Below are 25,811 nucleotides of genomic sequence, written 5' to 3'. Positions count from 1 at the left end.
ATCCTAGTACTTTCTCATTCTTAGTAAAATTTTATCTACTGTTATTTATTTGATATTTGTAATTCTGTTTTTTTTTTCTTTTTTTAGGTATTTGTACTAATGCAGTTTGATCCTGGAATGGAATACAAACCAAATAGAGGACAAAAAGGAAAAGATGATAATTCTTGACTATTGCTTTGTAGCGCCCTCACTGATGGACCTTATTCGTATATTTAAAGAACTCGTATTATTTTCCATTTCATATTAAAACTCAGCACTTTGTTTTAATTACGTTAAAACATTCATTAATTATTTTTTAGTTATCTTTAATTATGAATCTGAGGTTTTATTTTAGTTTTAATATTGGTTTAGCGACGATTCATTAATTAGTCTATTATTATAATGTAATTTTAATTATTTGTACATTGACATAAGTTAAATAATTGTACAGCAATTGAAGCAAGACAAAAAAATAATTTCACAAGATTGGAAATTTTAAGGCTAAAAGAGAAAGTTTTAGGCTAATATATATTTTTTATTTTCATTATTCAAACACAGAGATTTGTTTTAATTAGTTTTTAAGAATAATAATGATAGAAAGAAAAGTAGTTCGCCTATTCATGTGGAAATTTTAATTTGTTTTTTTCCAAGCCAAGTTTTTGTTTTATTTTACTCTCTCTCTCACACACACAACTCAGATTTTCTAATTTTCCATGGCGGCATTCAAGCCTAATTTTTTTTGCAGTTAGCTCTAGTATATTTGTGACAGGACTATTAATTAAATTTTCACTTAAGGGCAAGTTTACAGCCACTAATATTACATTTTTTAGTTCATAAATTTCCGCAATTTATTATTAATTTTATTGATCTATAAATTTTAGAACTTATTTCCAAACTAACAGTTTGTGTTTCAAAGAATAATTTGTTTTAAATTGGAATTTTTCACCGTCAACACCTGTCAATGCTTTTTTTAAAAAAATATTTTGTATATCAGTATACTCATGATGATTCAACAGAGTTAAGATTAGGAAAGTTACTTTTTATTTATAATTATTTTTTGCTGGGCTGTGGACCAAATATTTTATTGAATAGAACAACACAGGAAAAAACTTATTATTTGTCTTGCTTTTCCTTTAAAAATCACTTTAAGTTATGAAATTCCAGTTATCACTATGATTGGGTTAGGATTGTAATTTTTATATTCTTTTGTTTATAGAAAAAGTTTTAGGAGTTCACAAAATATTACGAATAATGTGTTTGCTGAGTACTTTTATCAATAGGAAGTGAACGATTCCATTGGACAATATGTGATAAAATGTTTTTTATTTAAAGAAATAAGTGAGGGCTGCTACATGTGTTCAAAAAAAAAAATTAAAACTCATATAATGAGTAATGTTAATTGCAATCTTTTTTTAAATTTTTTATGTATATTCTTTTGAGTAATGAAATGAAACCTAAGAAATAAATAAATTAGAAAGAAAAGAAAATAAGTAATGGAATGAAACTAGAAGAATCTAATTTATAAATCTTGAGAAATGCTTTCAAAGAATGAAGAACGTGTATGAAATAAGTGCACATAAATTTATACATGTATGAAATAATAATTCTTTGGCCATAATCGAATAAATGAGAAATAATTTTTTCTCATGTTGGAATTGTAAGTAATGAACAAAAAACAAAAAATGCTAAAATAAAAAGTTTATTTACATTGTGTAAATAAATTATTTTAAAGTATATAATCGTATACATATATATAAATATTTTGTATGGATTGTAAATACGTCGTTTGCTGTAAGTGCGGTTGTAGCTGTTGTAATTTTACACTAGTAGTATTCCATTGGTGTGAGAAAGAACTTTGAACAAAATGAATGATTAAAAAAAGATTAGAAATGCCTTACATTCTAAAGTAATAATAAGTAATAAAACTAACTTTTATGTTTTACTGCATTTTTTGAATTCTTTGCATGTTGCAAGTTTAATACAGCAACAAATTAAAGTGCGCCAATGGAATTTTCATTTAAACAAAATAGCATTCTATTAAATATCAATGTTTAAATGGCCTAAGTGTAAAATAATAATAATAATGAAAAAAACACAGTTTTGTTTTCAACTTGTGTGGATTAAAAGATTATTTTTAAGTTTCTTTTGGTTTTTACACACACACACACACACACACACACATATATATATATATATATATATATATATATATATATATATTTATGTACATATAATACACTCATACTCATACGGTGCCTGTTTGAGGAGGGCGAATTCACTACAATTGCCGGTATTCATTGATATTCATAATATTGAACTGAAACTCAAGACGGATGTGGGCAGCACGATCAATAGTCGGAGTAGAAACCTAATTATTCTCAATAATATTTGAAAGTTTGATATTATATATAATTTTGAATATAAAGAGAATAGGCGGCCAACCTATTGGTTCAATTAATAACGTGTATAAAGATTTGGTATTGACAAAATTAAGCACATAACCTGTACTAGACCTAGTAGACAGATCGTTGATGTTTCCTGCAAATTCTTAGAAAACGCCTGTTTGCATGACGCTGTTTCAGAAAATAGAAAAACGTTTCTCTGAAAGGGCATATTCCTACATTACGTATAATTTTGATTAAATTAGGAGAGAATTGCTGATTTACTTTCACTTTATATAGACAGAGATGAAATTTAAAAGACGTCTTGCTCCTTCGGGTCCTCCTCCGGAAACGCACCTGCGACACACAAATCACAATTGTATATAATTAAAACATATAACTTGCCTTTTGCCAACAATCATGCATCTTACATTGTTTTCTTTATATATAATATATAAATTGTAAATACATTTATTTGTTTAACAAAGTATAAGAAAAATAAATTATTGCAAATTCTTCTACGCTTTTTTTTTTTTTTTTTTTTGTAATAAAAATAAAAAAGTAAAGTTTTATGTTGACACAAAATGCATTAAAAAAAAAATGCTCAATGCGCTTGATTCGTGAAGATTTATATTTAACTATTTTTTTTTTCAATCTTTTTTAAAATCAAATGATTTAAATTTTTAATATTTCTGTAAAGCAAAATTAAAATAATTATAATGAAGTTTTTAAAAATTAAAAAGACAATCCGTACCAAGATGATAGTAACACACTAGATTGTCTATTTTTGATTAATTTTTTACTCGTGAAAAAAAAATCATTTTTTGCTTTGCTACAGCGAGATATAACATATGTTTAACCGCATTTTCCAGCCTTTTTATTCTTTTGTATTTAGAACATCGACAGCATCATTAGCGCTTAGAAATTTCTTAGTGGGTAGTGTACTGGATCTCACTCGGTGATCTTCGAGTTCGAATCGAGCTGTAAAGCTGTATATTTTCTTATTTGAAGCTCACTGTCCGGTGATAATGTTGTCTGTAACTTAAGAATACTATCCAGAGGCTGGCAGTTCATTGAAAGGAGCTCGAAACTCCAATAACCTCAGATGATGACGGGCCTTAAATTAAAAAAAAAAAACAACTGGTATTCTTCATACTTTTAAGTGTGATTTTTAATTGAAGCGGAAGAGTTTCTGCTAATTATTAAGCTAGTAATGCCAAATCTATCAAGCGAATAGGGTTGTAGTTGTATTTCTAAAACAGATTTTGAACTGTTTAATTTGTAGCATCTGATAAGGCTTTACGCTCCCTTTTCGTAATAATAGATAAGTCTATTCATTTCTAATATTAATTATAGAAATATGAATCATGAGAGAAATATAAAATTTTAAATGCTTTGTTCATTTTTTAATACAAGAATAATTATTTTGACGAACCAAAAGAGAAATAATGCCATCATTGTTTTCCTTGTGGTAATTCATTAAAATTAAATTACGAATAGTGTCAATGTGACATTGTCACATTCATTTCTTTGATTTCGAAAATCGATTAAAGGTTTATAAAAGGCCGCCATTTATTAATTTATTAAACTGAGCAGTAATAAGTAGAGGACTGCAAGTGTTAAACCTAAATGCTGCAGAAATTTTGCTTGATAAAACGATAGAAATTTTCTCTCGTAACATTCAGTTAAATATATGTTGCTACAAATTAAGATACATTTTCTTATGACTTCTAGTAGTAAGATTTATTCTCTAGCAAGACAATGGGTTAAAGTCAGAAAATTTATGCGATATATTAACTGTTTGTCTGTAGAGCTATTGCCTTTTAACAGTTAATATTGCAAGAGGAATTGTATGAATCATCACGAAGTTTAAAGGTACAGGTTTATACTTCAACCACCCGGATTTATCTAACGCAAATGAGTCAAATCAGATAATTGCGCCTTTATTACTTCCTGACTGACTTATTCTGTTCGAAACATGATGCTGTTATAGAGATAGTTACAAATAATAGTCTAGAACAACAAACTACTTTACAGAATAAATCGTCTTTTAATTATAAATATGTTTATAGTAAGCTGGAGTTTGCCTTTAGACCAAACTCAATTAGTTATACTCACGAAATACAGCAGTTTCTGTCAGTCACAAAACTTTCCGCTTACATTAATTTTAAACATCAGCGCGCCTTCAAAATTAAAAATAATATACCATTTTGTTTCTAATGGTAATTTTTTAATGATTTGTTGAAGCAAAGCTAAAAATGATTTTAATAAAAGAAAAATGTATAAAATTGTATGTTTAAAACTGGTTGTGTGAAATTAAAAAAGAAGGAGTTATAATATCAACAGTTTTTACTTTTTTATAGTGGAGTGCAATCTGCAGTTTGCTCTGCAATTACATCGAGCTTTATAGACTAAAATTTTCATAAAATAAAATAAAATTATTACTAGCTAAAGCAATATTTCTGCTATAGAAGAAGGAAAATAAAATTAAAGTAATGAACTTAAAAATCATGCAAAAAAACACCTGCTTGCCCAAGCATTAATAATATTGATTTGAATATTAACAAAAAATTTACTTCGCTAATGCCTCACATTTCACTCTACCCTAAAAACTTATAATATATTAACTGTATAAATATGTACACAGAATTTATTATTTAATTTTTATACTAAATTGTGGAATGGGTAGTGTGATTGGATCCATAATTATTTTTTACGAAATAAAAAATACAAAAATAAATTCTGCAGTAAAAGTAAGAATTACAATTCGTTATGAGGAAAGAAATTCCTTATTTTGCATTTAAAAAAAAAAAGAATGGAAATTTATTTGAAAACATAAAACAAAAGATTGTGATGAAAACACGTTCTAAGAAATGTAATCTATTATTTCTTATTTATGTATTATATTCACGTTTGAAAAAAGCTTTTTTAAAGCAATTATTTAAATGTAAAATTCATTTATTGAATATATTTTAACTTAAATTTCAATCCGGCTGAATTTTCCAAATATTAAGAAATAAACCCCCCTTAACGTTTCTGTAAGAGAAGTAAGCTCATATTGTATGCAGTTTAAACAACTAAAACAACTTGACTAAATTAAAAATTTAACAATGAAGAAGGGAATATGTTGCAAGATGACATATTTGCTTTATTTTTCCAGGGCTACATGTTTGTACTCATAATATTGGCCTGTAATTTATCGACTTTAGTCTAATGTTTCTAATGATGTGATATTGAATCTGAATGATGTTAAACGTAATGCTATCAATCTCCTTTGTTATTTTCTAATATCCTTCACTTAGTTTGTCACCAAGAATTTTAGCTCTGAGGCTAGGCACACATCAATTACACTAGGCACCTTAAACCACGAATATCTACTGTAGACTGTTCAATCTGGTTTTCTGAATTTTCTTTTCACCTCTAAAGCGGTCTAAAACGTAGAGTGTACCTCATGATGACATTTTGACTGTAGTGCCAAGCTGTCTTCTTTTTTATTATTTTCTAAATTCCTTTCACCTAATGTGTCAGCTAGGAATTTTTTGTTAAGCTCTAAAGCAAAGTATCACCACTTAATATTCTATTTACCCGTTTTTCAACGATGCGATTGAAAAATTCTGAAGCTATGAAAGGCTAAATTTTAAAGAAAATCCAGGTGCTGCATATGCTGATCATAGATTGATTTCAGTTTTTTTTGAGGAATTTTACAAAAGACGGTGTGAATTGTGATACCTCGATTGCCAGAAAAAACCTAACTGATTGAAGAAAGCCTAAAAAGAAGTCGTAACCCTGAAATGAAGCTAATGTTGCCGACCTATCAATCAAATGTTTTCCAATCCTACGAATCTAGCAAAAGAAAAAGAAATGTGCACTAAAGCGTTAACATCACTAACTAAAAAAAGTTAGCATAATCTTTAGAAAGATTTTTAGACTATTTTAACATTTTAAACAGCTTTTAAAAGATAAGACATGGATTTTACATTCTAATTCAATTATGTGAATAGGTCTGAAAAAAAAAAAATAGTAAAATCTACTTCTTTATAATTGTGTAACAATGTTTTTACGAGGTTCTTAGTACGAAATATCTTTACAAACTGCCCTGTGTTTGTTCAGAAAATATTAGCATTTCTTCGCAGCCATTAGACTGTTAGTGTGTTCAGATTTCCTGTTTGTAAATTCACCCCTAGACCCTCTTGTTGCTGCTCCACATGAACTAATTTCATAGGTTGAATATACTGCATGAATCTATGTTACTCATTTTTAAATTGTTTTCTGTACAGGTCCCACTGCATTATTTCATAATTTTTAGGGTTGTTGCCAATGAACAAAGACGTAGTCCTGAAATTATCATTGTGTTTAAAGTATAGTAACTAATACTCAGGAGAAGTTAAAACAAAGAATGTTTAAATAAAAACTAACTATTATCAAATAATAAAGTTACCTCTAAACAGTTCATTAAGTATATTAAATTGGAATAAAAGATGCAACTTTATTCATTTTTAAGTCAAATTTAGTAAAATTCCTTTTTTGAATGATTAGTTCTCGTCTCTAGTAATTCATAGAAAAGGTGGTTTTAAAAAATAGCAAGTAAATTTTTAGTTTAAGTTTGATTTTTAAAAAAGTGATGGAAACACCGTACAATATCGGAAGTAATACTATTATATTTTAAATAAAAGAAATGTATTCCTAGACAAAAATTTTATGGGTGTAAAAAAAATCAGTCAAAACAGCATTTTCCGTTTTGTTCATGCTAGAGCATATTTCATCAAACTTAATTTATTTTCTAGGACATGATTTACTGGCATTTCTTGTATTCAATAAAATGAAGGTCAAACTTTTATAAGCTTGTTACTTAAAAAAAAAACTAAATGCTACGAAAAGTTACCTTATAAAAAAGCAAAAATTTATATACACATTGTACCTGTTAACTGTTTTTTTCGGCTTTGATCACGTTGATGTTAAACTCAATTGTATTTATTTCATTTTGCACCAAGTGCTAATAAGAACTGTTAAAATATTATAAATATATATATATATATATATACACAATATATATAAAAATATTGGTCACTTTGAAACAGAAATGAAGACAAATAAGTACACCAAATAAAATAAAAGTGACTAATTGAATAAAAAAATTCTTAATTGTTTAAAAAAATAAAAAATCCTTATTTTACTTAATATGCTTTATTTCAAATTTGTATTGGGCAAATAGTTCATTAGTTGACTTTATTTGTGAATATTAAAACATCATTAAACAAAAAATGACCTAGTAACGAATCGTTCTCTTATTTGAATATGTTATAGTATTAAGCACCAGTTAAATGAAGAAACAAGAAATTTAAATGATTTCATTTTGCTAATACTGTAAAAACGTTACCATACTTTTAATATTTATAAAAATATATATATAATTTGAAAAAAAAAAAACTGATGTTTGCCCATAGGATGTATGTATAGTTTTATATGTGGCATGTTATTTTTTTATTTATAACAAAAATAATTGTAAATGGACATATCGAAATAATTAATTTAATTGTTGAAACACTTGAATTTTTTTTCACTCGTATTTTCCAAATAAGAAAACCTTGCGAACTCTCGGACACCATTCTCTTTCAGCGTTTCGTCCTCCAGCTGAAACAGTCTGACAGAGATCTAGGTAAATTACGCCGCGGATCATTCACAGCACTACTCACATTATTATTTTGAACCGTCCTTAAATAAGTGTTGGGTGTCTTTGGGCAATGTTTTTGTGGTACAAAGTCTTTTAAGTCAAAAGAAGCTGTAACGTTTATTTTAATTAATAAATATTTTATATATCATCCTGAACACCGATCTCCCATTGCTACAGTGTATCTCTTTCTTTTTATCCAGTATCTGGGCGAATGAAGTTTAATGCTATACTAGCAAATTTTATTTTATTTTATTTAATATAATGCAGAATTTTGTTATAAACAAAATGCAATTTAAGATTTTTTAAAACACACCGATGGGACAATACATAAATCCTATAGAAGACTGGTAACTCACAAGCCTGAGCATATATTATTTCTAGCGGTGAGAGAACTTAAAGCCTATTTAAAGGAGTGACTCCCGAAAGGCGAAGGTAAGGATCGCCCGAATGGTGGCTTTGTAAAACATCAGACACCTCAGGCCACACGCCCCACTTCCTGTGTGAGAACATTCTCAAGGTATTGAAGTATGTTTATATTTTTAATTCCACATATCCAAGTGGCCTTTCCAAATTAGTGCTCTATCCAAAGTGACACTTGATAACTTGGCTGAATTTTCGCATGGAAATTTAAAGTTCGCTAATCAATTCCATCGCAGACTCAATTTTCTCCTCTAGGAAGATGGAGATGGAGAGATGCTTATAATGGTAGGCAATTTGAATCACACCAATCGTGTGTACCAATCCATCATTAGCTAGGTAAAAGTTAACGTTAAATCTGAAGTAGTTTTGTTTGACGGGTAGTTTCACTTACTGCTATTACTTGGTCAATGTAATGTTGTGCATTTAAATCGTTTAATTTCTGTCTTACAACACTTGAAGTGTTTCTGCTAGGCATAGAAATGTAATTATTACAAATATGCCAACAGCCTTTCACAAAGCTTGAATATACAGCATACTGCATGTTCTGTGCTGATTAAAAGTTTTCTTTTAAAGATTTTTTTAATTTACGCATTTTTTAAATGATTATAATCGCTTATTCATTCATATTTTACTTAACAATAATTATTTCACAGTGAAAATGCAACAATGTCTGTGTTTTAAACATAAATTCTCGTGTCTCCTTCGTATAAAATACATTTCCAACTTCTCAATTCTAAAATATTACCCGCACAGAATTTAAAAAAAAAAAATTTTCAACATGTACTAGATTTCAATTATTTTAATTCATAAGTTTTACAAATGTTTGAAAATTCCTTAATATTTTGGATAACACCACGTAACCTCCATTAGTCTGCTCTATTCAGTTAGAAAGTGAAGTGCGACGTGGGCAGAGTGTTGGAGACGTAGTTGTTACCCAAATCTGGTTGTTCTACCTCTGAGATAGTTGAAAGACCGAAACCCATAAGGGGTATAGTAAAAATTAGGTAACTTATGTACGTATTACATTAATTATAATTATGATTTCTTTATATTTTTATTATTGTTGATAATACTGCCAATATAAGAAAAATAATGTAGAGTTTAATAATAGTCCTAGAACTATTAGAATGTGGTAATTCTGAACTAGTTCAATTCAAACAAATGGCTGGGTTGACATTTTATCCAGTGTAACACATTTTAACTCCTACAGCCACATAAGTTAGATGTTTTCAGCTTACAGCATGTTGTTTCTCAGTTAAGATATTATGTCGTATTATCTAAAGATAAATAATAAATTTTACAGCAATAGATTAGACACCTAGTGAGTGCAATGATTTGCCAAAATTGAAACTATCCAGTAGGAACATGAACTTAGATTTACGTTTTTTTTGTACACTTTTAATGATTCTCTATCATCTTAGAGCTTTTTAGTGAGCAAATTGGTTTACTGTAGTGAATTATTAAGTCAAACATTAGTGTTGTACTGATTGCACATTCAAAATATTTAATTATATAATTTGATTGGTCTTTTTCCTTCTTCAAAACTGAACTTTTTGCAATAATTAAGTCAAGTATCTCAAATAGGCAGATAGGGCGTGTTGTCTTCTGCTATTGTAACCCATGTTTAATGAGTTATTGAATGACAATTGGTTTAGTTGTTTGAAAAAAACTTACTTCTCAAGGAGAAATTATTTTAATTCTTGGACAAGTTTAATTGGTTTATTCGTTGAGGCATTGTTGCTACAATACAAACTATGCAATTAATAATTTTAGAATATTGAATGTTGTTATTAACTTAGGATTGAATATGTATTAATAATTTATTGAATTTTAATGTAATTTTTATTATTGTTAATAATAATGTTTTCGTTCGTCGTTCTTTAGGTCCATCCTTTAAATCCAGCATCCACAAAAGTTGAGGTGTTTCGCAATCCATTTCATCATTTCAGGGAAATCAAACCAAACTATCTTATTGGGCTGTTTTTCAGGTAAGCTTTACTTTTATTAGTACATTACCTTGAATAGATAAAACTTTTTATCAGATGAATTAAATTTTCCCCTTGAAAGGTTTTAATTTGATTGAAAAATACTATGATCAATCGTTTGTGAATTCTGTAGCTTCTCTGTATTTGCTCTATTTAAATCAAAGAATAAATTAGAAATTGAAGTAAATTAAATTAAATTAAAGAATTTGGGCAACCTCATGAGAAATTCTATACATTCTGTTCTTACTTTAAACATTAGGAATAGAAAAAAATAGTCGTCGGCCATGTCAATGCTATCTAGTGGCAATAGATTGAACTAGGAAGATGTAATTACATAGGTACCAGTTCCAGTGATTGCCGCTAGGTAGCATGAACATGTACTTTGACACTATTAAACATTAAATAACCTAACCAAACAACTGTGGGGTAAAAAGGTTATTTGGTTTTCAAGTGTAATTAGGAGAAAAATTAAAGGTATTACTCATTTCGCATTTTTGAAATGATTTGACGTAGAATCGTTCATTCTCAATTATTTCAATTGTATACTTGAAAATTGGTTCATAAATTTCATAAAGTTTCTGTTTTATAAAAACTGAAGTGTTTCTGCTACGGACAGAAATGTAAATATTAGAAGTATGCAAACAGAAAGCCATTCACAAAGCTTGAATATACCAGCAAATTGCATGTTCTATGCTGATTAAAAGTTTTCCTTTAAAGATTTTACTAATTTACGCATTTTTTAAATGATTATAATCGCTTATTCATTCATATTTTACTTAACAATAATTATTTCACAGTGAAAATGCAACAATGTCTGTGTTTTAAACTTAAATTCTCGTGTCTCCTTCGTATAAAATACATTTCCAACTTCTCAATTCTAAAATATTACCCGCACAGAATTTAAAAAAAAAAATTTTTTAACATGTACTAGATTTCAATTATTTTAATTCATAAGTTTTACAAATGTTTGAAAATTCCTTAATATTTTGGATAACACCACGTAACCTCCATTAGTCTGCTCTATTCAGTTAGAAAGTGAAGTGCGACGTGGGCAGAGTGTTGGAGACGTAGTTGTTACCCAAATCTGGTTGTTCTACCTCTGAGATAGTTGAAAGACCGAAACCCATAAGGGGTATAGTAAAAATACATTAGGTAACTTATGTACGTATTACATTAATTATAATTATGATTTCTTTATATTTTTATTATTGTTGATAATACTGCCAATATAAGAAAAATAACAAGGAGACAATATGTATATATTATAAATTTTAGGACTTGAAAAAGAAGTTGTTAAATATATCGAAACGTTATTCATGCATGATGGTGATTTCGGCCCTTCAGTTGAGGTATTGGACGGGTTCCTAGATACGTCTGATATGAAGTTTCTTACTAGTTCTGCATTTCGCTGCTAATAGTTTTTGTCTATATTATAACAGGAATGAATAGGGTAGTAGTACCAACGAGTAGAGTAGGAGTAGAATGAGAAATATTTGCTGGAACGAGTGTTATGTGAACAAGACCTTTCTTTTTTCATCGGCTTCATAAGGTATTTTGCTTATCATATTCATTCATATTTACTTTAATACCCATCAAGAACTAGTTACAATTCAATTAACTTTTCTTACCCATATTAATAAAATGTTAAGATCATGTAAATTTAGTTACTCTGTTTTCAAGGGACATATTTGTTTTCGATAAATGTTTTTACGAATCGGCAAGTGTGGTGTGCGATGAAAATCAATAATGAAAATTCATAGAAAGTTCAAATTTGTTTATTTAATACCGTACTTTCATTAAATCATTACGAACTAATAATAATTATATAAGTTTGTATTGAAATGTTTTTCTGTCGCCTTCTGTTCGCTTCCTTAAGCTGAACATTTGAGATTGCCCTGAATATTAAAAAGATACAAAGTCCGGACGTGCAAAGAGTAAGAAATCAGAGTTTGCGAAATAAGGATCAAGGACAACTTTATTAATCATGAATTTGCCTAATTCTATAAATTCCCCGTACCAGCTGGGCTCCTTAAGGCTCAGTTCTCGGTCCCCATATATTTATTATTATTCTGCAATTCCGCAAATACAAAAACATAAAAATTCTCTATGATTCCGCGAAATTCTTCCACTTCTTCACCCAACTGTTTCTCGAGTAAAGATTCACTTCGATCTCTCACTCTAGACCAAAAAGAAAGGAACCAAACTCTGCATTTAACTTCTTAAGCCTTTTAGACAGACGCTAAAAACTACAATCAATAAGAGACTGCTATAGCTGTGCTTGTGGAGCAATCTGTATTTACGACAAAAAACATGGGGTACTACTTTTCCAATCGTCAGTGAATTCAGTCTCCCTAATCAAAAATCTTTAGGATAATAGTAAATGCTCTTCGGTTCGCATTCTAATTCCAATGACTTCCATTCCTAATGACTTCCATATCCCTTTTATCCATTATCTAGCGAAATCCGGTTTTCCCGATTTTATGGTTTCATATCATTTTAATACTTAACATGTATAATAAATATTGAAGTATTACTTCACACTATTTTTTTTTAGTCAAAATAGTATATTTAAAGAAAATTTAATAAATACCTAAGTTGTGACGAGAGAAATTTGTGAATGCTCCCACCAGAATTCGTTGGTGTAAACTTATTAGTGCACCCACTAAACTAAATTTATTTCTGGTTATTGTATGGTAACCTGGAGTATATTTTAATTTCGTTGTAACTACTGTTTTGTTTAAGTAATCCGTTTGCAGTTATTCTAGTTTTTTTTAAGAGCTCTGCTTCAAGAGCTGAAAAAACAAAAAAACTTAGTTTGGGAATTTTCCTTTGCTTACTTTAATTACAGCTGGTTTTGATTGAATATTGGACACGTTAAAAAATAAATAAATGTAAAACACTATATTGAATAATCTAAAAGAAAGGTTCAGTCGCTTTGTTCTAGAAAGGATTGCAAAGTCTTCCTGTGGCAATGGAAAGAAAAAATTAATAGTAAAACTTAAATTTTCGTAAGCAGTAAGTGATATTGTCATCCGACAAAAGTTTGACAGTAGTGCTTTTAAGTACGAAGTCAGGTTTGAGCCAATCTATTATCACCTTGAATGTATTTTCATATTAGCATAAAGTAATTGCAGAAGATTGAAATCTTACTGTTGATTGACGGATACAATGGATTAGCAAGGCTAAGGAACACGTTAGATTTGATGACAACCTTTTACTCCACATCTTCAACTTCTTAAAAAAATCGTTAGTTTTTATTGATTTACTTCTGGAAATTTTTGTTACGTTACTTGTAAATGGTGAAATATCAACACATCTTACGGATATTTATTAAGAATTTTCCTCGCTTGGTGTACCAATATTATTGTCCCATAATTATTAAAATAGTTTATAAGATTGGTTAGTTCTATTATATGTACACAGCATGTGAAGAGAGTGGAATTTATAAATATATTTTTTGGTATTTGCTCTGTTTAAATCAAAGAATAAATCAGAAATTGAAGTCCTTATATTTAAATTAAAGAAATTGGGCAGCCTTATTACAAATTCTAGGCATTCTGTTCTTACTTTAAAAACTAGGAATGGAAAGAAAAAATAAGTATTAAGGACATGCTAATGCTATCTAGCGGCAATAGCTTAAACTAGAGGATGTTATTACTTAGGAACTAGTTCCAGTGATTACCGCTAGGTAGCATGAACATGTACTTTGACACTTATACTAAACCTAACAAAACAACTGTCTGGTAAGCCAGTGGGATAAAAAGTTTATTCGGTTTTGTCCAAATATTCTCTTTATGATGTTGCAACAGTAATAATTTGCTTTATCTATTAAATGTTCTACACCCACGTTAATAAACATTTTATATCGTCTCTCATTTAAAGGGAAGAGTAATCTCCATGAATTTTAAATTAATAATGTAGAGCTTAATAATAGTCCTAGAACTATTAGAATGTGGTAATTCTGAACTAGTTCAATTCAAACAAATGGCTGGGTTGACATTTTATCCAGTGTAACACATTTTAACTCCTACAGCCACATAAGTTAGATGTTTTCAGCTTACAGCATGTTGTTTCTCAGTTAAGATATTATGTCGTATTATCTAAAGATAAATAATAAATTTTACAGCAATAGATTAGACACCTAGTGAGTGCAATGATTTGCCAAAATTGAAACTATCCAGTAGGAACATGAACTTAGATTTACGTTTTTTTTGTACACTTTTAATGATTCTCTATCATCTTAGAGCTTTTTAGTGAGCAAATTGGTTTACTGTAGTGAATTATTAAGTCAAACATTAGTGTTGTACTGATTGCACATTCAAAATATTTAATTATATAATTTGATTGGTCTTTTTCCTTCTTCAAAACTGAACTTTTTGCAATAATTAAGTCAAGTATCTCAAATAGGCAGATAGGGCGTGTTGTCTTCTGCTATTGTAACCCATGTTTAATGAGTTATTGAATGACAATTGGTTTAGTTGTTTGAAAAAAACTTACTTCTCAAGGAGAAATTATTTTAATTCTTGGACAAGTTTAATTGGTTTATTCGTTGAGGCATTGTTGCTACAATACAAACTATGCAATTAATAATTTTAGAATATTGAATGTTGTTATTAACTTAGGATTGAATATGTATTAATAATTTATTGAATTTTAATGTAATTTTTATTATTGTTAATAATAATGTTTTCGTTCGTCGTTCTTTAGGACCATCCTTTAAATCCAGCATCCACAAAAGTTGAGGTGTTTCGCAATCCATTTCATCATTTCAGGGAAATCAAACCAAACTATCTTATTGGGCTGTTTTTCAGGTAAGCTTTACTTTTATTAGTACATTACCTTGAATAGATAAAACTTTTTATCAGATGAATTAAATTTTCCCCTTGAAAGGTTTTAATTTGATTGAAAAATACTATGATCAATCGTTTGTGAATTCTGTAGCTTCTCTGTATTTGCTCTATTTAAATCAAAGAATAAATTAGAAATTGAAGTAAATTAAATTAAATTAAAGAATTTGGGCAACCTCATGAGAAATTCTATACATTCTGTTCTTACTTTAAACATTAGGAATAGAAAAAAATAGTCGTCGGCCATGTCAATGCTATCTAGTGGCAATAGATTGAACTAGGAAGATGTAATTACATAGGTACCAGTTCCAGTGATTGCCGCTAGGTAGCATGAACATGTACTTTGACACTATTAAACATTAAATAACCTAACCAAACAACTGTGGGGTAAAAAGGTTATTTGGTTTTCAAGTGTAATTAGGAGAAAAATTAAAGGTATTACTCATTTCGCATTTTTGAAATGATTTGACGTAGAATCGTTCATTCTCAATTATTTCAATTGTATACTTGAAAATTGGTTCATAAATTTCATAAAGTTTCTGTTTTATAAAAACTGAAGTGTTTCTGCTACGGACAGAAATGTAAATATTAGAAGTATGCAAACAGAAAGCCATTCACAAAGCTTGAATATACCAGCAAATTGCATGTTCTATGCTGATTAAAAGTTTTCCTTTAAAGATTTTACTAATTTACGCATTTTTTAAATGATTATAATCGCATATTCATTCATATTTTACTTAACCATAATAATTTTAGCAGTGAAAATGCAACAATGTCCTTGTTTTAAACTTAAATTCTCGCGCCTCCCTCGTATAAAATACATTTTCAATTTCTCAGTTCTAAAATATTACTCACACAGAATAAAAAAAAAAAAAATTCTTTTAACATGTACTAGATTTCAATTATTTTATTTTATAAGTTTTACAAATGTTTGAAAATTCCTTAATATTTTGGATAACACCACGTAACCTCCATTAGTCTGCTCTATTCAGTTAGAAAGTTTAGTGCTACCCGGGGTGAGTGTTGGAGTCGTAGTTGTTACCCAAATTTGGTTATTCTACCTCTGAGATAGTTGAAAGACCGAAACCGATAAGGGGTATAATAAAAATACGGCCTATTACGGACAAAATTCCAAATATTATTACGCACTGCGGACGTAACCTCATTTTTGTAAGACTAATAAATTCTTAATCCTTTACGAAGACCTATAAAAAGTAAGGTTCGAGAAGTGTTGGTTCCATATCGCAGTGAAGTAACGAAAATCACAAGTCAAGATTCTTAGACGAGGAAGATGAGTACGATAAGCTTAACTCGTTTGTAGAACGAGTTAGATCTGTTCATGAAATTAACTACATATATTACATTAACTACTGTTAATAACTGAGGAATCATTAAATCAACAGATATAGATTTAATAAAAAGGAACCTTATTTAATTATATTAAGTAACCTATGTAAGTATTACATACAATTGTTTATGTATTTTTTGGAGAATCGTTTCATGTTTTTGTTATTGTTGTTCTTCGTATAATATAGCCAGTGCAAGAAAAAAATAACAAGATGACAGGACTGATATGAAATTGCTAGCTCTGAATATCGCTGGTAATGGTTTTTGACTATTTCATAACAAGAATGAGGAGGGTAGAAGTGCCTACAAGCAGGAGTAGTATGAGAAGTACTTGCTGGAGCAAGTGTGTGAACAAGACCTTTCCTTTTATATCGGCTTCATGAGGTATTTTGCTTATCTTTGTCAATTTGCCATTTAATTTTTCACCTTTACTTTAATATCCACCAAGCACTCGATACAGCTCAATTACTTTTTCTTACCCATAATAATTACATGGTGTTTCGATCAAGTAGAATGTTATTCAGTTTTCTACGGAAATATTTGTTTCCGATAAATGTTTTTACGAATCGTCAAGTTTCGTGTGTGATGAAAATCAATAATAATGGAAAATTCAAATTTTGATATTTAGTGTAATGGTTCTTTTTGGCGAAAATCTGCCCATCTAACTACAAGTTTACTGAATCTGACTTTTCGTATTTTCTCTTGAACAACATTTACGATTTCCTGTAAACAACGTACTTTCATTATATTAATATCTCCTTAACAAAAACTTACAGTTTAAAATGTTAAGTATAAGGGTTGATTAAACGCCAAAATGCACACAAATCACCAAGTATCCAACATTTCATTCATACTTCATTAATATTTAAGTAATTTTACTGCATTAACTTTTTATTAAATTTTTTAGAATTTATTAGATGTCGCAGACCCTTATGCTGGCCACTTCATTCATAATATTTTTTTATTATAATTATGATAAAATGAGTGATGAATTATTCTGAGTAGTCATATATACATGCATGTTAAAGTAGAAAAAAACAAAGTTAGAGTCGGCCACTTTTTAAATTTCAATCACGGAGGATTTAAAACAATATTTCAGTCTTGAATTCGTCCTACCGGACAGTTTTAATTATCTAGATCATATATTGTAATATTTCTGTTGAAAAATTGATAGAAACTAAAAACTCTCTGTAATAAATAAAAGACTGCCACAGCAGGTGGGATGGAACAATCTGTACTTTGACAGAAATCGTGGGGTGCTACCTTTTCAATTGCCAACGAATTCACTCTCCCCAATCAAAAATCTTGAGGAAAGTAGTAAATGCTCTTCGGTTCGCATTGATCTTACCATTGATAATGACCTCAAAATCTTGTATCCTCCATCTAGCGAAATTCTTTCTTTGCAAAATTATTGTTATGTGCATATCATTGTTTTAGTTAAATTACAGTTACCTTTATTTAGTTTTATAAATAATAATTTATTAGTAGTTATAGATGTAAAATGTGTTTCTTTAGCTTTAATGAATGAAATGAAACAATTTGAACAATGTTGAACTTGAAAAATCGTTAATTTTGGTTGACAAAGTTAATGATTTAAATTTATGGCAGAGTGTAACTTGACTAAAACAAGTTTAGTACAACGTTGAATTGCAACGGAGTCATTCATGTTAAAATAATTTAATGTTTTACAATGCTACGAACACGTTCTAAAAGATTGATCTGTTTAAAAGATTTAAACTAAAATTTCAGCATTCATACTTTATTTATTTCTTAAATTTCTGAAAGATACAAATTGATCATAAACAAATTTTTTCGTTTTAATTTGCAGTATCATTAAAAATAATGCTTTTTAATTAAAGAATAACTCTATAAACTGTTTTTTTTTTCATTGAATAATGATTTTCAGATTGAAAACAACCAATACTGTGAGCAAATAACTGCAAAACTATCCATCAACTAAAGTGGAAATGAAAAAGACTGAGAGAACATCGATCAAATGAGTAAGTACAAACAACTTAGTTATGAATCAATTACTTAAAAAATGTATTATTTAGGTATAGGTAAATTGCATGGTTGTAGAAAGTATAATTTAGTAGGAGAATAAAAAAAAACTAATTAAAAAATATATTTCTTTATTTCATGCCTATTTTTTGTTACATAAACTTAGTATTTTACTTTCTATTGATGGTAAAAAAATATACATATATAATTTAATAAAATACAAAAATAAGTGCTAAAAAACGCTTAAAACTAACAGAGAAACATAATGAAACAAAGAAATTTGAGTAAAAAACAAAAATAAAAGATAAGTTTCTCTATAAAAAAAATCCGTCACTATTACAGAAGCGTAATAAGGGCGGGACTTATTACAGAAGTTTAAAAATAGTTTCAGAAATAGCCACCAGGCTGAGTGCTGTAACTTTCCTTTATTAATATGTAACGGGAACATACATATGTTACAGGGGGTTAGGTCGCTCCAAACATATCTGGTACAGGCTAACTATCATCACCTCTCTCCCAAAGAATCATGAAGTTGGGTAATAGTAAGGGAGATATCGCTTCGACGGTCAGAGAACAGCTATTCTTTAGGTTAGAGAGGTAAACTGGTGTCAGTAAAATAAGTAGTATCCCACGTCGGGTCAAAGAGTACGCAGTTATTCTTAACTTCCAAAGACACTACCTAAGAGAGAATAATGAAGCTAATATTCCACAAAAATAAGGAAACTAAGTGCAAAATTGGTTGAAAAACAAGTAAGTTCTTAATCTTAGATAAAATTGCATGTGCATGGCTGGAACACCTCCGAGTTCACTGGTTTTCTGTACTCAATATTTCTATGCAATATTAAGTATAAATGATGAATCCCTTTTAGCTCCTGCTTTTTACTCTTCATTTTGCTCCCCTTCCTCTGCAGTCTTTAAGTTTAATTATTTCTTATTTCACAGAAAAATTAAGATGTTTAAAACAATTTCCTCCCCATAGGTATTTGATAAATTATCAGATTATGCCATTAAAATTATATATAAAAGAGATAATATGTTCGTTTTGTCTTATGTATGCTCAAGAGAAGTGTGCTAAGTTACTTTTGTCCTGGCTTTACATTATGTAATACCAACCTGTAACGTAATGTTAATTATGAGTTTGATTATGAAGTTTACGCAGATTAAATCTCTTTTGCAACATTTCAACTTCTATGTGATAAATATATCTGCAAAATTGGTTATTCTGTTACAACGTTAATTGTTTTGAAGTCTTGGGTCCCATATAGTGGACTGAGTAGTTTTAGAGGCTATGCCTCAACTTCATCTTATGTTTCAATATCAAACTTGCATAAAAAATAAAAGTTATGTGTTTTAAAATGTAGTATGCATTTCTCTTCCTCCAGTGCCTTTGCTCAAGGACCCTTTCTGCCCTTCGCTGGCTATTCTTGATCATGGTCCTTCTTTACTTCCAGCAGCACATAAGTTGAGGTAATTCACATCTAATTTCTACATTTCGTTCATGAAACAAATCAGGAGATCTTCGAAGGTACCCTGTTAATTTGTAGAATTCTACTTCAGGTAGTCTTAACTATTATTTATTGCATGTAATTAGAGATAATTCGCAACTATTTCTACATTCCATTAAATAAATCAATGATGAAATCTCCATACTTACCATGTTACATTATGGAGCTGATCTTCATGTTATCTTATCCATTATTGATTACATTTAAAGCATTTTAACATCAATTAAACCTTTATTCCGATATATTAAATATTTTCCTTTGAATCTGAATAAAAAGTTATTTTGTGCAATAGAAGGTTTAAATTAGATTTTCCGAGTTAGTTGCAGAATGGTTTAATTTGTTATAAACAGAATTAACTAAGATTTTGTTTGTAAAATGCTACCGTACTACAATAAGTGTGAATGAAATTCAAATCATTTACTAAGGTTTTAATACTTTCAGCCCTTGGCCGACTCACAGCCCAGTAAAGCTGAGACAGAATCTAACATGATTACTTTTGAGGGAATTTCTTTTAATGCTGCAGCACTTCCGTAAATAAGAGGTGATTCCCATCCATGTCTATTCCAGCAATATCCAAATAAGGAAATCTACCTATCTGTGGTGTTATCTTCCAGGTAATCTTATCCATTATTTATTAAAACTTGAGCATTTTTACGTGATTAAACCTTTTTGTTCATATATTCCTGTAGAATCGGAATGAGTATAGTATAAGAGTCTGTGATAAAGAAAGTTTAATTTGATTGGAAAATTGAAAAGTACAAGAAAAAAAAATGAGTGTTTATTTAAAAAATGTTTATTTCTCTTAAAAGAGTGCAGTAAACTGCTATTTTGTAAATGAATTAAGTTCATATAATTACTAACACTCAATTTTACTTTCTTGCGTTTCCTTTCTAAAAGATTGATCTATTTTTATTTAAACGTATACAAAAAATTAACATTGATTTTCAAGGAAGTTGAGTTGGATTTGTAAGACGATTCAGAAGACGAACAGGCTATCTCATTGTATAATGTTATTTTTCAGAGATGAAGCCGGGGAAACTGGAGTGCTTCCTGCGAAAGAGGTTCATCGAATTAAGCCAAAATGAAAAAGACGTTGGAAAACACTTATCCAACTGTAACTCTTCTAATTCTTTTATTATTTAGTCAATTATTTGTAAAAAAATATATTTGAAGTTTGAAAATGTAATGTAAATTTTAATTTTATTATGTAGGTAATTTTAAGAATCATTACCTAAAAGATGTAATTGAATGTTTTTGTAATACAAAAGAAAAAAAAAATATAATTGGTAACAAAATAAAGAATTATCTACAAATTATTAGAAAAGCCATTTTGTATTTTCTCTTTTCCCATAGTCTTGTTATTTTCATTATATTTGCAAAGTTACAACTAAAAACAAAGATAAAAAAGACTAAAAATGATAAGAGGCAAATAAAGTAATGTAAAACTGAAAATTCCGTTTAGTACGAAAAAATGGCGTCAGAGTAAGTTAAAAAGCAGAAAAAGTAAAAAAAGTTGAAAAAATTGCATCAGAAAAACAAAACAAAAAAAAGGAAAATTAGTTCACATATTTGCCACTAGGTAGCAGCACTTACTAGACTTGTTTACTATGTAAACAAAATTTAGTTCACATGTTTGCCACCAGGTTGCAGCACTTACTGGACTTGTTTACTATTTAAACAAAATTTAGTTCACATGTTTGCCACCAGGTAGCATTAAACTGTTTATATACAACTGCCAAACAAGATGTCTCCTCAGTACGACTGCAGAGTCGTACTCATGAGGAGGGGACTATGTCGCTCGTCGCTCCAAAAATATCTAATTTAGTCAAAACACCTCTCTTCTCGTCGAACACAATTCTTGATGATATGTCTTGGGTAGTGGTTAGGGAGATGTGTTCACCTCGACGGTCGGAAGGCGAATGTTCGCCCCGCCCAACCCGCCCCGCGCGGCGAACTTTCTTATATACCCTCTAGATGGCGTCATATCACCATGACAACGGGCTCCCCCACTACTTTTAGTTCCACCAGCTGTCACTAGATCGCTCGTGCTGTCTCTTTTACCTCTCGTAGCCTTCCTTGCACACTCTCTAGACTTTGGCAACCATTGTTGTAACCTTGCTATCTTCTTACACACTCTCTAGACTTCGGCGGCCATTGTTGTAACTTTGCTACCTTCTTACACACTCTCTAGACTTTATCAGCTATTGTTGTAACCTTGCTTAATGCTTCTTACACACTCTCACGACTCTGGCAGCCATTTTTAACCCTTTTTTATATTTTCTTTTAATTTCTACGCAATTTTTTCATTTTTTTTTTAAATTTTTCATATTATTAAGAGATTAAAAGGGGAAATAAATACAATATTGTTATAAATAAATCGTTTATTATTTATTAATTATTGATACATTTTTTTACAATAAATTTTTATAAAATCTTTACAACCTCATATTTAACCAAGTTGGTGACTCTTTAGACTTATATAGGACTTCCTTTCACCCATATTTAACCATACTGGCGACTCACAAGACATATATAGGACCACTTTACACCCACTTTAAACCACATTGGCGACTCACAAGACTTATATAGGACCACCTTACTCATACTTATAACCATGTTGGTGACTCACAAGACTTATACAGGACTATCTTACACACACATTTAAGCATGCTGACGACATACTGGACCTCCTTTCACTCCCATTTAACCATGTAGGTGACTCACAAGACTTACAAAGAACTTCCTTACACACACTTTTAACCAAGTTACACAAGACATATAAAACCACTTTACACCCACTTTTAACTAAGTTGGTGTCTAACAAGACTTATAGAGGACCACATTACAATCATATTAATTTTATTTTTTACTATGTAACTTGTATGCTATTTGTTAATTTTGTCAATATATATTTTAAAAAATTAGAAATATTTTATCATTCAAAGCAAAAACCTCGAAAAATAAAAATGTAAACTTAGCAAAGGTCTCACTTTTTGTTTTTTGTATTTTTTAAATTCTAAAGGAACAGGTGTGCTTGTAACGTAGAATACTTTTATACTTATATAGATATATAAAAGTAAACAAATTAATAAATAGGTTACATGTGAAGCGGTAAAAAAATAAGCTAACAGCGAGTGTAAGATAGTCCTGTATAAGTCTAGTAAGACGCAAACAGGGTTAAATATGAGTGTGAGTGTAAGTTGAACCTATACAAGTCTAGTGAGTTTCTAACGTGGTTAAATGTAAGTGAGATAAACCTATATATGTTTAGTGAGTCGTCAACATTCTTAAATGTGTGTGTAAATTGTTCTATATAAGCCTAGTGAGTCGTCAACTTGGTTAAATGTGAGTGTAAAAATATCAATTAACACATTAAATGGAAAAATCTTTTTTTGAAGACTTTTTATTCAGCAAAACAAATTATTCCTTTTTTAACATGCAATTTTTAATTGTGATAAAATCATGCATATTACGTATAATAATTACATACCTTTTTTTTTATAGATTCCTAACCAAAGTTGTTGGAATATTCACACTGAATTGATGTTTTACGTCTTTTTCACTTGGGCTTCTATTGATAAACAGTTTTACAGGCAGTCCTCTGGAATCACCAGTATTTAATCCTGAAAATTAACATTATTAATTGTAATTAAAATAATTAAAATGTTTACTGAGTTTTACCTAGCATTAAGAAGCCCGAGAAAAACTTCTGTAACAATTTATGTATATTATAAAAATTAAATAAAGAATACTGTGATTAAACTAAAGAATTGATCATTTCTTAAAAACCTACATCTTTTTTTAGACTTTTATCTATCTGTGACTAATGTAGACGTGAATCGCGATAACGTTCTACCAAACTCTGAACTTGAATAATATACTGAAAAAATTATTACAGAAATAAAATTTGCCAATAACAGCTAAAAATATTAAAAAACATTGCTACCTGAAAATAGATAGGTTGAGTGAGTATAGAAATGAAATGGTGAAAATAGGTAGAATTTGACACTAAGGGTACACTACACAAAATAAGTTGCCCCATTAACTAAAGATATCTCACATATGTAAAAAATGTTTAATGAATTTTAAATAAAACTAAAAAGAATTTGCTCAGTGTAACCTACAAGATCGATTAAAAGCCTACACAATCTAAAAACTTAATCAAACTTCAAAAATAACATTCATAACTTAGTTTAGTCGATGCACTAATGAGCTACACTAACGAATTCTGTTGAGAGCATTTACGAATTTCTCTCGTCACAACTTACGTATTGGAATTTTTTTTTTATATAAACTTTTCCTAAAAATAATGAAATAATTCTTCAATATTATACATGTTAAGTATTATAAAATGTAGGAGCTTCCTCAAAACAACAAAATAAAATCGGGAAAAGACGATATCGTTAGATGGAGGATAAAAGATTTTGAGGTCATTATGAATGGCGAACAGAAGAGCATTTACTACTTTCCTCAAGATTTTTGATTGGGGAGAGCAAAATCGTTGATAATTGGAAAGGTAAGTACTCCACGATTTCTGTCAACGTGCACATTTTTTGTTTCAACCAACATATATTCAATTTTCTTCACGAAAAAGTTTAATTTAGTAAAATATGAAGTCTATGTAAAAACAAAATAGGTAGGCAAATAAATATTTTTTTTATTTCAAATTAAAGATTTTTACTTAGTCCCCTACTAAATTATACTTTTTATTTTCACATTAAGTCAAAAAATCATTTAATACGGTTGTGATACAAATATGCAATTTTTCAACTACAAAGGTAATAATTTATATGAAAAAAGTTTTAGTTTATGTGGAATTACTCTAAAAGTAATAAATAATAGATAAGAAAACTTGAAGTACAGTTCCATAGTTAGAGAATCTAGTTTAGTTTATTATCAAAATAGAATGGATGCGAATTACTTCGTAAATAAAGTCGTACATGCTGGAAGTATAGAAGGATTCTTCAAAATGGGTTATAATAGCGGAAGACAACACGCCCTGTCTGCCTATTTGAGTTACTTGACTTAATTTTTGCAAAAAGTTCAGTTTTGAAGAAGTAAAAAGACCAATGACATTATTAAAACTGTCCGGTAGGGCAGTTGTATCATTAAAATTATTTATTCAAACTTCTTTATTCTGAATGTGCAATCTGTGCAGCACATCCAGTTTTTTTTTTAAAAAAAAAAACGTAAATGTAAGTTCATGTACCTTCTGCATAGTTTGAATTTAGACAAATCATTTCACTTACTAGATATCTAAACTATTATTGTATACTTTATTATTTATCTCTAGATAATACGACATAATATCATAACTGAGAAACAACATGCTGTAAGCTGAAAACATGTACTTACTGTTGCTGATCGAGTTAAAATACTATATGTTACACTGGATAAAATGTCATCAACCCAGCCATTTCTTTGAATTGAACTAGTTCAGAATTACCATTAGAATGTCCAAAGAACGCTGAGAACAAAAATAAAAATATATAATCTATTATTTATACAATTGTTTTCATTGTAATTTACAAATATGTTTTTTTTAAACAAAATCCATTTTCAATAATTTATAATTCAAAACTATGGTGCGAACCTTGCAAAATCCAAGGTCTATAATTCTAAGACGTTATTAAACTTTACATTATTAACTCAAATTTCATTGAAATATTACTCCC

The 25,811-nt window shown here is 29.2% G+C and overlaps 1 protein-coding gene and 2 long non-coding RNA genes across 35 annotated transcripts in view; 2 read left to right on the top strand and 1 right to left on the bottom strand.

Annotated features, from left to right (window-relative positions):
• slo (calcium-activated potassium channel slo) overlaps positions 1–6,988 on the top strand; it is a 123,639-nt gene extending 116,651 nt beyond the window's left edge. For both annotated transcript variants that reach the window (XM_074121738.1, XM_074121739.1), the window contains one exon: positions 88–6,988. In XM_074121738.1, the coding sequence (XP_073977839.1) occupies positions 88–168 (81 nt within the window). In that variant the 3' untranslated portion in view covers positions 169–6,988. The remainder of the gene's footprint in view (positions 1–87) is intronic.
• The window catches only part of LOC141450889 (uncharacterized), a 500,259-nt gene that overhangs the window by 466,472 nt on the left and 7,976 nt on the right, over positions 1–25,811 (bottom strand). For 14 of the 15 annotated variants that reach the window (XR_012456407.1, XR_012456408.1, XR_012456405.1 and 11 more), the window contains 2 exons: positions 25,492–25,603; positions 21,599–23,759 (listed from right to left, as the gene is read on the bottom strand). The exons of the other annotated variant lie outside the window; for it this stretch is intronic. This is a non-coding gene — a long non-coding RNA (uncharacterized lncRNA). Of the gene's footprint in view, positions 1–21,598; positions 23,760–25,491; positions 25,604–25,811 lie in introns of those variants that run through there. 15 annotated transcript variants of the gene reach the window in all.
• LOC141450888 (uncharacterized) lies at positions 8,474–21,218 on the top strand. Of its 18 annotated transcripts, XR_012456391.1 has the most exons (13): positions 8,490–9,464; positions 10,336–10,439; positions 11,465–11,597; positions 11,712–11,785; positions 11,876–11,985; positions 13,555–13,682; positions 15,144–15,247; positions 16,819–17,014; positions 18,537–18,630; positions 19,093–19,381; positions 20,014–20,098; positions 20,578–20,750; positions 21,158–21,218. It is a non-coding gene; the product is annotated as an uncharacterized lncRNA (long non-coding RNA). The 18 variants fall into 18 exon arrangements; XR_012456388.1 differs by having other exon boundaries at positions 8,478–9,464; positions 13,555–15,247; XR_012456384.1 differs by having other exon boundaries at positions 8,482–9,464; positions 11,876–13,682.

The sequence above is a fragment of the Rhodnius prolixus genome, unplaced genomic scaffold (assembly GCF_049639745.1).
Source record: "Rhodnius prolixus isolate KJV_2025 unplaced genomic scaffold, Rpr scaffold_8, whole genome shotgun sequence".
Taxonomy (NCBI): Eukaryota; Metazoa; Arthropoda; class Insecta; order Hemiptera; family Reduviidae; genus Rhodnius; species Rhodnius prolixus.
This window is presented reverse-complemented; position numbering and strand designations above follow the sequence as displayed.